Below are 12,554 nucleotides of genomic sequence, written 5' to 3'. Positions count from 1 at the left end.
CTTGTGCGTTTTTGTGTATATATTTTTTTAACTTTAACTGGGAGTCTCTCCCATGATCATTTCCCAAATTGCACATGCTCAACTCCTCGTCTCCCAGTGGAGATGGGAACACGGAAGAGACATGAGGAAGTGAGTCAACACACACTTAAGTAGAAGAGACTTGACTTTAAAATGATGTCACTTGATATGAGAACTAGGTTCATTTTCTCAAAAACTTCTATACAACTGCTCATTACAAAGAATGCAGCTTTAAAGCACAGCCACATCACCTTCACTTGTCAAGACTGGACCCTATGTCCATCTTCTGCAAACAGTCAACATGGTTCTGAGGGGGTATAGCTCAGTGGTAGAGCATTTGACTGCAGATCAAGAGGTCTCCGGTTCAAATCCGGATGCCCCCTGTTTAAGTAAGAACTATGTTTAAATAACGACGAGCACTTGGAGTTCCCTAAACCATGTGCTTGTGCCTTTCTGTGTATATATTTTTTTAACTTTAACTGGGAGTCTCTCCCATTATCATTTCCCAAAATGGACATGCTCAACTCCTCGTCTCCCAGTGGAGATGGGAACACGGAAGAGACATGAGGAAGTGAGTCAACACGAATTTAAGTAGAAAAGACATGACTTTAAAGTGATGCCTATTAATTAACTTAAAGTGATGTCACTTGAAATGAGAACTAGGTTATTTTCTCAAAAACTTCTATATAACTCTGGAGCTGCTCATTTCAAAGAATGCAGCTTTAAAGCACAGCAACATCACCTTCACGTTCCAAGACTGGAACCTATGTCTAGCTTCTGCATAAAGTCAGCGACTGGCTGAGGGGGTATACCTCAGTGGTAGAGCATTTGAGTGCAGATCAACAGGACTCTGGTTCAAATCCAGATGTCCCCTGTTTCCCAATTTACATGGGAGGTGTTGATGAATTCATTGCATTTTGTTTGCATGTAATTAGTCCTTTGGGTGTATAAGTAAGAGGGAGTCGGTTTCATTTGAAAGATCAGTGAAGTTGCTGTTTTTGAATGCTTTGCAACCAAAAAGTTGGGGTCCTGAGGTGCACAGATGTTTTTAAAAACTGAGCTAAAGGTACGCAAGACATGAACTGTATAACGGTATAATGACACACAGTACTGCACCGGTAGAGGCTTTAACAGGTTAATGTGTCATCACTTAAAAGCTGATGGAGGGAAACGTCACTGCAAAGCATTTCTTAGTGATCACATTTATCCTGTAATGAAGTATTTTTATGCTGATGAGAGTGGACATTGCCCACATCCATACAGTCATAACTTTCTACTCCTTCACCACTTGAATGAATATCTTTTGGAAGAATGATGTTTAGAGATTTGGAGGATCAATACCAGGCTGCACTGAAGCTGTTGTGATCATTGTCCAAACACTTTACTAAGACGCCACAATTCCTTTACTTTCTCAGTCTCTATATTTGGCTCATTGTTCCTAAATACTCCACCATATTCACCATCTAATCTCTAACTGTGTCCATCTGCTGTTCGGGTTTGAGAAAACAGTTTTTTTTCTCGTCTGAAAAAGCCGCCTGCTGAAGCAGAAAAACAATCGTATGTGCGTGCACCAAATGGTAACACTGCAGGACGCTTTTTCAGCTGCACATTTCGGATGAATCCCGTGGCTTACATCAGCACGGAGTTCTCTCGGGACTGTAGAAGTTCACGTTTTATTATTGTAAGCTTTATTTATAATCAAACACACATGCAGCAGAGCATATAGTTACAACACAGCTAAGGGCCCCAGTGTGTACCTATAGGTGAGGTCCGTCTTGTCCCAGCGTTGTCCATACAGGGTGTAGCGTCTCTGGCGGTATCGCCCCCGGTGCCGCCACTCTTCCTTGGTGGGGTAGTCCGGTACGCCACAGCGGGGATGGTTCAATGTGCTGTTTGTCAGTGAGTGTGGCTCTTTAACCAGTTCCTGAGTTTGAGGTGCTTTTGCTCTCTTCTTCAGCTCCTGAAAGTTTTCAGAGACCTGAAACAACAACGTGGTTTATTTAGACAACGTCATGCTTTCATAGGCAGGGACAACTTGGCATGTCTGTACGTGACCTTGTGGGTCAGTACTTACCACCACTGCAGTTTGCTGTAGGCAGGGTTGGATCAGATTACTTTGAACATGTCAGTGAATACAAATTACTTGGCAGCTTTTTGTAAGTAGTAACTTAACCCACTGAACTAAAAGCAATCTGACACAATTACTTACCTAATCTGATTACATAGGCCTCACGGCTATATAGAGTTTGCATGAGCCCCAGTTTCTCCTGCAATTGATATCACAGCCCAACACACAAAATTGACCTTTAAGCTTGTGTTTATTTTAGTTAAATGGAGCAATGCATATTAATTAACAGGGAGACTGAAGTCTGTCATGTAAATGCATCCGATCTGGCCGTTATTTAGAATTGATGCATTAATAAGAGGCACAATTACACAAATAACAATATTTGATTATTTCCAAACTACTGTTTCATATATCTGAGGAAAGAATTATCGGATGTTTGTTTAGTATGTGCAGCTCGATAACAGAAGACTGCCCAGAAACACCAGAAACTTCCTCCAGATGTTATCAAAGACAAAAAAAGAAAAAGATTCTTGCCAATTAAAATATAATGTCATTGCACTTCTAAAAATGTTGTGGTTGTAATAAACTTCAATTCAGTTTCACGACAAAAGCAGCCACAGGGCAGGTTTTACTTTAACGTAAAGGCCAGTGTGGAAGTGAAAAAGATCTGCTTTGTTTTAACAGGAAGAGACCTTCAGCAGAACAAGGCCTCACTGAGATGACGGCAGCGGGAGGCCAGTTGTTAAGATGGTGCCTTTGCGATGACCCCCTAGATAAGCCCGTATTTTTACAATTGCTGTTTTGTTTGCAGCTGTTTGTGAGATTAGTGAAGCCAGATATGATGTCATGGCGTTAGATGGAAATGCAGAAACATGACAGCTTAGATTAAGTGTGCTGTAGCTATGTGGTTGTCCCACACTGTGCTGCCCATGCTTGAACCAATCATTTTTAGCACGTGAAAGAACTGGTGACTTTTCAAACCTGACTCTTTAATCAGTGGAAAACCTACTCTACCTCCTGACCCACAGCTGCCCCCCTTTTAGGTTTCCATTTCTACTCAGTATTTAGTCAAAGAAGTATTTGCAAATCCCATTTGCGCAGTCCTCAAGTGCATGCAGGCAAACTCTCCCTGTGGAGAGCAACAGAGGCATGTGCTGATATGCAATCTGAAAACCAGATTTTTAGAAATGCTCTGCATATATAGTCTTAAATTAAACACTGATGGACGCATAGAAGAGGAAGTGTTGCTTTATTCTGATATCTACTGGGTTTATCAGAAGTCTTACAACATTTTTCATTGCCTCTGCAGGCAATCGCTAATGTTTCAGTCTGAATGACCTAAAGTTTGCTGTTAGAGGGTGAATGCTTGGCTCTGCACACACAGTTGTTGCTATAATATGTGCATCTTATCAGTTGTGAAGTTGCTACAAATTCACCAAAAGTTGTTATGATTCGTGGTGCAGGGAATGTGAATGTGTGAGGCAAACTGAGTGATAATCCAACTATAAGTTGTTGGGATATTTGACTTGGGACATAAAGTTAAAAAGAACAAAGAAGAAAAGAAGAAACAAGACAAAGAAAATAAGTAATAAGAAGGGAGAGAAGCAAAAACAAACTACAGAAAGCCCTGAGGCAGAGGTCAATGTTCTCTGGATTTGAATCATCGTCATTTTGAACCCTGAGGTTAATGACAGCATAACCTCATAATCAGGTCACTGAGTCATGTATTTTTCCTCAGTTTAAGAGCCAGTTGGTCCCAGAATGTCCCATTATCATTAATACCACCCTCCCCCTGCTAGATCAAGAGGAAATGCCTCTGCTTATTTCCACAGAAGCAAATTACAGAGCGGATCTATCCCATCTGCACCTCCTCATCTCACTCTGTCCTCAGCCTAAAGCAAAACTGCATCTGCAGCTCTGCAGTTGCAGGGAACTGTTGGGTGTACTCATCCTATCACAAAATGATGTGCATTTCCTTTTCCGGTGCCACTCAGAAAAACCTGTGGGAAAAGACACTATCGATATACGTACAGATGAAACAAATTACCTCCATTATCAGTGCCCGTGAATCTTCCCACAGGCCAGTGCAGCGCCGACATTTGCAGATATTGTCCTTTTGTGAAATAATGAAGCATGCATGGATGGATGCATCTTCCCTTTGAGCACTAGTTCTCCTTGGCATTTAGGAATTAGCATTTGTTTATCAGTTTACATGCTTGTGGGATGTTTCAAGATGAGACTTTTGCTGCACAATTAATATAAAAGGTGGGAAATCTGTAGGTTTTTAAGACTCATTGTTAGTTTAAAAACAGTTTAAAAATATGTGTTACGTTTGTTGGTGCTCAGATTAAACATGGCCCAAATTCAAAATGATAAGGTCAATTTAACACAAGACTCAGATTGCCCTAAATCTTCAGTTTCATGCAGTTTTTTCTACTCTTTGATCTGAATTATGTCACAGGAAAGGGATATTGATAATATAGTGAACCCAGTAGTGCACTGCACTGAGGTAACCTTGACCTCAAACACAGATAGACTTCAGCTGGGTGTGTTAGTGGTTACTGTCACCATACATGGCTATGTTTTTTGGGCATTTGTGGCTTAAAGGAAGGGCGAGAGGAGCTAACAAACGCCATTTTGAGACTGGGGATGACCTGAGGGGTGAACCAAGATAAATGTAATAATAATACATGTTCTGACAATTGGGCCATGTTCATTAATATGACAATAAACCATTTTATATGACAGAAAAGACAGAAAGGAAAAGCATAAAAAGGTTCTCCTTAAGAGTTTTCACCACTGGCAGAGGAAATAAATCAAACATGAAGCATTAAACCTGCTTAAATTAAATGCTTCATTATGACAGAGGATTTTGCAGTTATAGCCACAGAAAGAAGACGCTAATTATTTACACTTAAGGTGCAGGATAATGAAACAAAGCTATCCAGTGAATGGGTTCTGCAAAACTTTATGTCACCTGTTTGCAAAATTAAAAGGCCAAAATGTATTTTCAACCCGTCGTGCATCATTACTTTGATGTTACAGAGGTTTTGCAGTGCTGACAGAAAGCCAGGTCTAACCTTTACTATATCAAAAGCCCAACATGAATTCCCATTAAAGCCACACAACCTGTAAAAGCAAAATAATTAAACGAAGAATGCTTATCTGAGTACGGTCACAGTGGTGCATGTGCTGTGCTTAAATGAGCCTGACTCGCTCTGCTCTGCAGGACTCTACTGTGTCGCTGTTAGGTAGGTTATGGGGAACAAAACCCAGCAGGATTTGTGGAATGTGCTCCAGACTGCAGAAACGCAGTGACTGATGGATCTGGATTGCAGAACAAACACTACGCATACACGGCCCTCCACCTCCCGCGTTTCACTTTGTTTAAAGGAGATTTCAGCTGCTTGTTTTGTTGCAGAAAGCCCTTATTCGTGTTCGGGGGAATGTTTCTACTCATGTCCTGCAGCTTTTCTTTAAATGGCTTGTTAGTGTTGTTACGACTGAACAAAAAGGCCTTTTAAACAGAGTCCCCCCCCCATGAGATTTCGAAGGCAGCCTTGGAAAGCTTACACCTTGTTCGGCTTCTTTCTGCTCTTCCTTGAGCACCAGTCTGATGCGAGCTTTCTGTCTCTGCGCTATTATCTGCCTTCCTGCGGTTCATACTGACAACAAAAACTTCAGATAAACAACAAAACCCTTATCGCGATACGATGTGTTCTGAAACTTATCTATCTAATGGTTGCTGATCTTAAACTGGAGGAAAACATTACAAGCACAGAACATATCTTACTTGGCAAAGCCTGTGAGTTCATGTTCATTTAGTTAATTAATTACAGATTATGCAAAATGTATCACATTTTTTTTTTATCATGGCTTTAAGGTTTTGTTTTCATTTTTTTGGTCATTCTGTTGCACTTTTGATGTTTCACTTCCTCTCTGCCAGTTCGCCTCAAGCAGAAACAGTAAAACAGTACAGCTGGTAAGTGCCAAAAAGTGCAGTTCCTCTAACGGCCACTTGAGGCTGTCTCCACAAGTGAGTCAATCGCCACAGATTCCCATGTTAACATGTCCAACTTTGCAGAAGAAACATATGTTTGCAGCCCGGTATAAAAAAAGGTTTTTGTCGTCATGTACAGTTCCCTTCGCCTTATTAACTGTATGGATGTTTTTGTTGTAATAACGCTTCAATTTGGAGACTGGTGAGGCTTAAAGTTAGCGCTGTGGCTGCTTTAACTGACACACATCCACACAAATGACTGCAGCTGCTATCCGTCTCTTAGGCCTCACCTCGGTAAATTGGAGTCACTGAGGTTGACCTCTTGCTCGTGTTTGTGTTCTTGAGATTGTTTATCTGTGCAAGTGATAATTACAAGCACAATGCAGCAACGCAGACAGATAAAAACACATTTTAAAAACACCTTTCATCACCATAAGAGGTCATGGCCTGTTCTAACCTTTAGGCAGCACTGGGGCAATGCCTTCTGTGCAAACCATCCCCAAGCCTCACATAGGCTAACTTAAAAACCCCCCAAAAAACCTTAAAGGTATTTTGTGATATAAGTTACAATCTTTGCCTGGTTGTTTTTCCACCCCTGGTCGTTATCATCTCAGGTGTTTGAACATAATAACGATAGCTGTTTTGCTGACAGGACAGCACGAAGCCTCTGTGGTTTGTGTTGATGACGGGGATTTGAACTGTGAATCACCTGGACACCAGCCAACCCCGGGCTCTAAACGAGACAGTTTAGACTGAAGCTGCCCCCCACCTGATCCCAATCACATCAGTGCTGAGGTGAGCGAGTGTCGGCTTTCAGGGTCGTAAAACTATACCTGGCGCTGGGTACACGGGGTTGGGGTGTGGGGGGGCACTGCTTGGTCATTTCAAAGAAATCCTGTTGAAGACTAAGCCTCCCCAGCTGTGTGTCAAATGGACTGTTTGACCCGCGTGACCCCGCAGTCATAAATGTGCCTGATTCCTAACAGGTTCACTGACGTTCAAGGTTAAATCCAAGCACAGGTATTATCTTCACCTAAATGTGTTTTAGTTTGTACTCGAGATAATATCTTAGCCGATGTCGTTGATGAAATGCAGTGAAACAGAATCTGACGTATTATTTTTCCCAGTTAGAAAACAAGCTGATGGATTTTTAATCTTCAGCAGATAAAAAGTTAATTTCAGACTCCGAGTGCAGCTCCAAACAGCATATATTTAACCTAAAAGAAGAATCTTTGGAAAACAATGAGTTTTTTGGGGGTATATTTTAGGATAAACGTGTTCTGTCTTACCAACATTTTAGGTTGAGCTCAGTTATATGAAAGACCGCTTTGTTTGATGCCACCTCCACAACTTTGCTGATGAGACTTGGATGTTGCAGGTGCGCACACACAGACAATGGAAATCCTGTCAGGAGAGTGTGTGATGATGTTTGAGAAAGAAATGAAAAACTACCTTCAGGACAATTAATCTGTCACTTTCTGCTGAGAATGCAAGTTAGCGATGAGACACGAAATCTCCAAAAAGCCCGAAGGCGTAGAAGATGCTCACTCACGCTGAGAGCATGTGGAGGGGGTGTGCGATGGTGGCGGCGAAGGGGGTCATCCGTTACATGCACGGACACATCTAGCTTCTGGTTACAATGTTGACAAGATCTGCAAGAAGCAGTGCAGGAGATCTGCGAGTGGTATTTAGAGAGCACAGAGAGACAAGTCTGGGCACAGTGCGTCTGAAGAGCGTCTCCAGTCTGACAAAAAATCCACCACAACCCCCGACGGGTCACTGATGTGACAGAGAACCTCCAGGGAGATGGTTTCCACTCGTTTGAAGAAGAAAAACACTTTCATCCACAGCACATCTTCACACGAGCAGAGAGGTCCTTCAGTTAATATGTTACAGACATTTGGGAAAGCTGTTAGTGAAAGCACATGCAACTACTTCTGGAGTAGTTATTCCAACTTCATATTTTTTAACTGAAGAAGGAAATTACCAGAGGAATGTACCTGTGATGACTTTAGTTTACATGTTTATACTTCAGCTTTTTGTGAATGTTTAATGACTGGTTTAACTTTAAATTTTAAAGCCAGGTTTCCTCTGGGCCACTGACATTCCTTAGTGTCCTTTTGTATAGTCTTTGACAGACACAGAGCATAGACACAGATCGAAAGAGAGTTCCTATTATAAATTTAACTCTTCTGTTCAATTTCATACTATTTATATAATTATTTCACCATCACAGCAGACAAAACCTTTCAAACGCTAACAAACACAGCTGGAGTCAAGAAATGCACCTCTAAAATACTGAATAAAAGTCTAACACAGTAAAAATGTTACAATTACCAACCAAAAAAGCACAAACGTAGATACTCACTCACTTTTCTCTGCATCTGAACTGTGTTATCGCTGGCATTTTTCATAGATTCAGCTAAAGAAATGGGGGGAAATGTGTTTTTGTGACGAGTTGCTATAACAAAGTGCTAAAAGATACTATTTGAAATTGTTACTTTGCTCAGTTGTCTGTTATTGGTAGACACAACATTATTTCATCCCTTAAATTAGGTGTCTTTTTATGCTTCAATGATTTATAGTCAGAGTTTAAAAATGAAAAGAGAGCCAGTCTCTTTGGAAGCAAAATATAAAAAATAAGGGGTGGCTCAAGATTTACTGTATATATTTGCCAGATTTGTTAACTGTAGTTTTATGATAGACATTGTTTTTATTTAAAAAATGCATCTGGGGGAGATTCTTCTGAAAAAGTCACATTTTTATAGACCCTTTGCTTCAGTACAGCAGAGTGAATTACGTCCACACAACATGTGTTTTGAATAAGGACCGTAGGAAATCTATAACTGCAGCTTAAGTATAAAGGAAATTGGCTACATAAAAAAAGGAAATTATAAAATTTGATATGAAAACATCTTCTTGAAACTCAGAGAGTAGCACAGACTGGTGAAAAGGAAAAGGACCCCAGGGTGCGTCGATGTCTGAAGTGAAAAAAGTTTCAAAGAGGCGACAGGTGATGCTGCCAGTGCTTCAAACAATGGTCTTTTTTATGGCAGAAAAACAAGAAGTGTAAAGATTTTTTCATCAACATGATATCTGAGTATCCAAAAGAAACAGTCTAAACCTAATCCGGATAACAGGAAGTAAGTCATAAGTGAGTGTTTACTTGAGGAGACAGATAAGGATTCAATTTGAAGGGTGTGCTCTTACTGAAACAACGGGGAAAAGGATTGCTTACAGTAGGAAAACATTTATTGTACTAGATGGGGGGTGGGGGTGGGGATGTGGGAGTATAACAATTTTTCATCAAGAAATACTTTGTTATCTTCCTTCTTACTTCGCTAATCCAATTTATCTTCTGATAATCAGAAACACCCGGCAGTTGAAGGTGATACAAACCATCTGGGCATCTGCTTGAATCTCTTATCTTTCCTGTCAAGAAAAAAACCCAAAACGCTTCCTCATATGACCTCAGACTCGCAGATCTCCTGTTCGCCTGGCCGCAGGATGATTTCACTGCTGATTGTGATTATTAATTAGAGAAAAACCCCAGGAGAGCAAACTACCAGGAAAATCAGCTGGCTTTTCTTTAAGGTTACTATGGTGTGATTTGCTATTCGGCTTTTAGAGAAAACTAAACAACACAAGTAAGACGTGCCAGAGTTAAAGTGAGGACATCAGGTACAAGCCTTCAACATCTGGACTAGTTTTAACAGGATTTCTTTCCAGAGAAGGGAAAAATCCTGCAGCAAGGCACCAAACTTCCTTTTTAAAGGGGGTTCTTCAGCCCCGCTGTTGCCAAGTGCATGCACACTGGTTGTTGCTGATCTTGCTCTGATGCTGTGTTTCTAACTTTTGTTGTATAAATAAATTTTAACTGAGAATTGCTGTAAGCTACAGAAACACCTCACACGTACGGCAAAAAAGGGCCAAACACAACATGTGTGCAGTCTAGCTGAACTTAAATGATAACATTAAAGAGTCCTGGATGTCCAATAAGCAGTGGCCTTTTCAGTAGCTATGCTATGCTACCTGAATTCTTTTCCTTACCTGTTTCTGAGCTGCTGTGGGTTAAAAATCTTTAAAATCTTTGTTATGCTTTTCAGCCTTCAATCTTCTCCTCCTCTTTTCTAGCTAGATGCTACTACTACTGCTGTGCAAGCTTCTATAATTTGGCTCATAGACAGTAGAAATGACGCACGTAGCCTACAGACCTGAAAAGTGAAGCCAATAGGGAAGGGCATCACAACTTTTTTACCAGCCAGCGGGGGGCATCACCTTTCATTGAGACATGACTCCAGCTCATGTGATCCATGAGCTCTGTAAACTCTTCCCTGACGACTGTGGTCATTTTTTTTTGCCATTTCACCAATCACAAATTATTAGCCAATGAGCATGTGCAGTGCCCTGTTTCTCGCCCCTCGCTCATCACATCTGGTTTCAAAACACCAAGATGGCGACGGCAAAATGCTGTGCTCAAGGGTTCACAATTACAGAACTTCCCCACCGACTGAGTAACATCAGCCTGCATCAGTCACGACTACTTGGTGTACGGTAACAGAACAAACAGCAAATCTGGCACCAACAGATGTTTAACTCTTGAGAAGAACGTATGCGCTGTGTCTAACAGATGTGATTGATTGGTCACGTTCCTACCACAGATTAATCAGGCTCAAGTTTTATTGGGGACTGGACCAGTAAAATCCAAATACAAAATTGTTCAACAGATTTGTTTTTACAGTAACGCAGTTTGAGCTTTAGCACCAACCTGAAACGCTGCATGCCAATACTAACAAGTGGGTAACATCACTATATACAGTCGCTATATATACTTTTATATGTAGCCTATGCACTCATAACCTTTTTGGGTGCATAAGCAGTGCTGCTCGAACTGTGTAAATTGAGTTTTCAGTTGTTCTTTATTTAGTTTAAGACAACAAAACAACAGGTGAGACCTGCTCCTACAAAACACCTGAGACAGAAATCCATAAATCCATCTTAGAGTCTTAAAGACTTTATTATGAATACTTTATAAGTGAGAATCAACAGATTTTACCCACATTACAATATTATTGCAACGCTTCCCTCTCGGTGCCATATTATTGCGATTTTTAATATATTCTCACATTATGGTGAATTACTGCTTAATCACATTTTTTCAACTGCAAATTATGTCCTCAAAGTAAAACTTTGTCTTTATCTGTTTTATCCAATAAGATAAAGTTATCTGATTTCAGTTATTTTTTTCACTAACACCTAAAGACTAAAGATTGAGTCTGTCTGATATCAGTCTGCGATTACAGTGGAGGACATTATTTTTTGATGCCTCGCTAAATTTGTAGATTTCCTCACTTAGAAACAAATAAATTATCTCTAATTTCATTTAGTTCTAGTTTATTTTGAACCAAGACGGACAAAATATCAACCAAAAATCCATAAATAACACATTATATAAAAGCTCTGAACTGATTTGGGTGTCATTTTGTGACATACGTATTTGATGCCCTAGAATTCAGCCAGAACTCCGACTCCCAGAATTCTGTGTTGGAGGTTTTTCCGTTGAGCCGATTTAATGTAGATTTGCTAACATTAACTCGTAAATGTGATGAATGAAATGAGCCCTCTTATTCATAGTAATCCCAGAATATTTTAATAAAATAATGATAACTGGTGTTCCTGTATTGCCACTCAAAATATCACGATACCATTGCTATATCGATTTTTTCCCCCAACCCTTTCCATAAAATGTTTACCTCGAGGCACGCTGGTTAGGTTACAGCCTCGATGTCATCCAGCTTTCTTGCATCTACACTTGCATCTAACCAGAAACTGCTGCAGGTGGGCAACTGGTTTATGTGCCGCTATGACGAGCTCACCAAGGCTGCAAAGTGAAACTACCTCCTGCAGCAACAGTCCAAGAGTATGGAGTCTGACCTTGTGTGTGCACACCTACTGCCCCACTACAGACACAAATACAGTGTAATTCTCTGGGAGACATTGCATTCAGTCAGTAGAGTAACCTGAACTGGAAATATAAAGGTCTGATACCCTCCACCTCCTCTCACCTTGTCAGTAAAGGATTCAGAATGAGGCTCCTCCTCTTAAATAACAAAAGCTGTATTAAGGAGGGGTGCATGTACTTTTTAAGTGTATCCCCCTCCTGTGGTGTCACATTCGACAATTTCAGCCCGCTGCAGCTGTGACCCAGATCCGCTTGATGGGAACCTAGGCTGGCTCTGATGTCACCATTGCTCTCACGGTTCCCCGGCCAATCCCTTTGCTTGAATGGCATCAACGTGATGGAAAAAAACAGACCGGGAAAACCAAGGGGCACTCCGGTTTTACTGACAAAAGCGAAATGCAAACAGTTAGCTCTTACGGCCCCCTTACCCCAGAGAAAACAGGCGCTATGTATCCCACTGCCCTGAATGCCACAGACACACGGGCCTGACCGGGCTTGTGTGATCG

At 40.9% G+C, this 12,554-nt stretch overlaps 1 protein-coding gene and 1 non-coding gene across 2 annotated transcripts in view; one reads left to right on the top strand and one right to left on the bottom strand.

Moving 5' to 3' along the window:
- LOC146376692 (stromelysin-3-like) overlaps nt 1-12,554 on the bottom strand; it is a 35,777-nt gene that overhangs the window by 18,721 nt on the left and 4,502 nt on the right. Inside the window, exon 2 of the mRNA XM_084946031.1 lies at nt 1,776-1,996. Coding sequence (XP_084802157.1) covers nt 1,776-1,996 — 221 coding nt within the window. The remainder of the gene's footprint in view (nt 1-1,775; nt 1,997-12,554) is intronic.
- On the top strand, nt 330-401 carry trnac-gca (transfer RNA cysteine (anticodon GCA)). Its single transcript has one exon. It is a non-coding gene; the product is annotated as a tRNA-Cys (tRNA).

The sequence above is a fragment of the Perissodus microlepis genome, chromosome 12 (assembly GCF_051167445.1).
Source record: "Perissodus microlepis isolate ML-2025 ecotype Zambia chromosome 12, ASM5116744v1, whole genome shotgun sequence".
In the NCBI taxonomy this organism is placed as follows: Eukaryota; Metazoa; Chordata; class Actinopteri; order Cichliformes; family Cichlidae; genus Perissodus; species Perissodus microlepis.
Note: the sequence above shows the minus strand (reverse complement) of the source record. Positions and strands in the feature narration are given on the sequence as shown.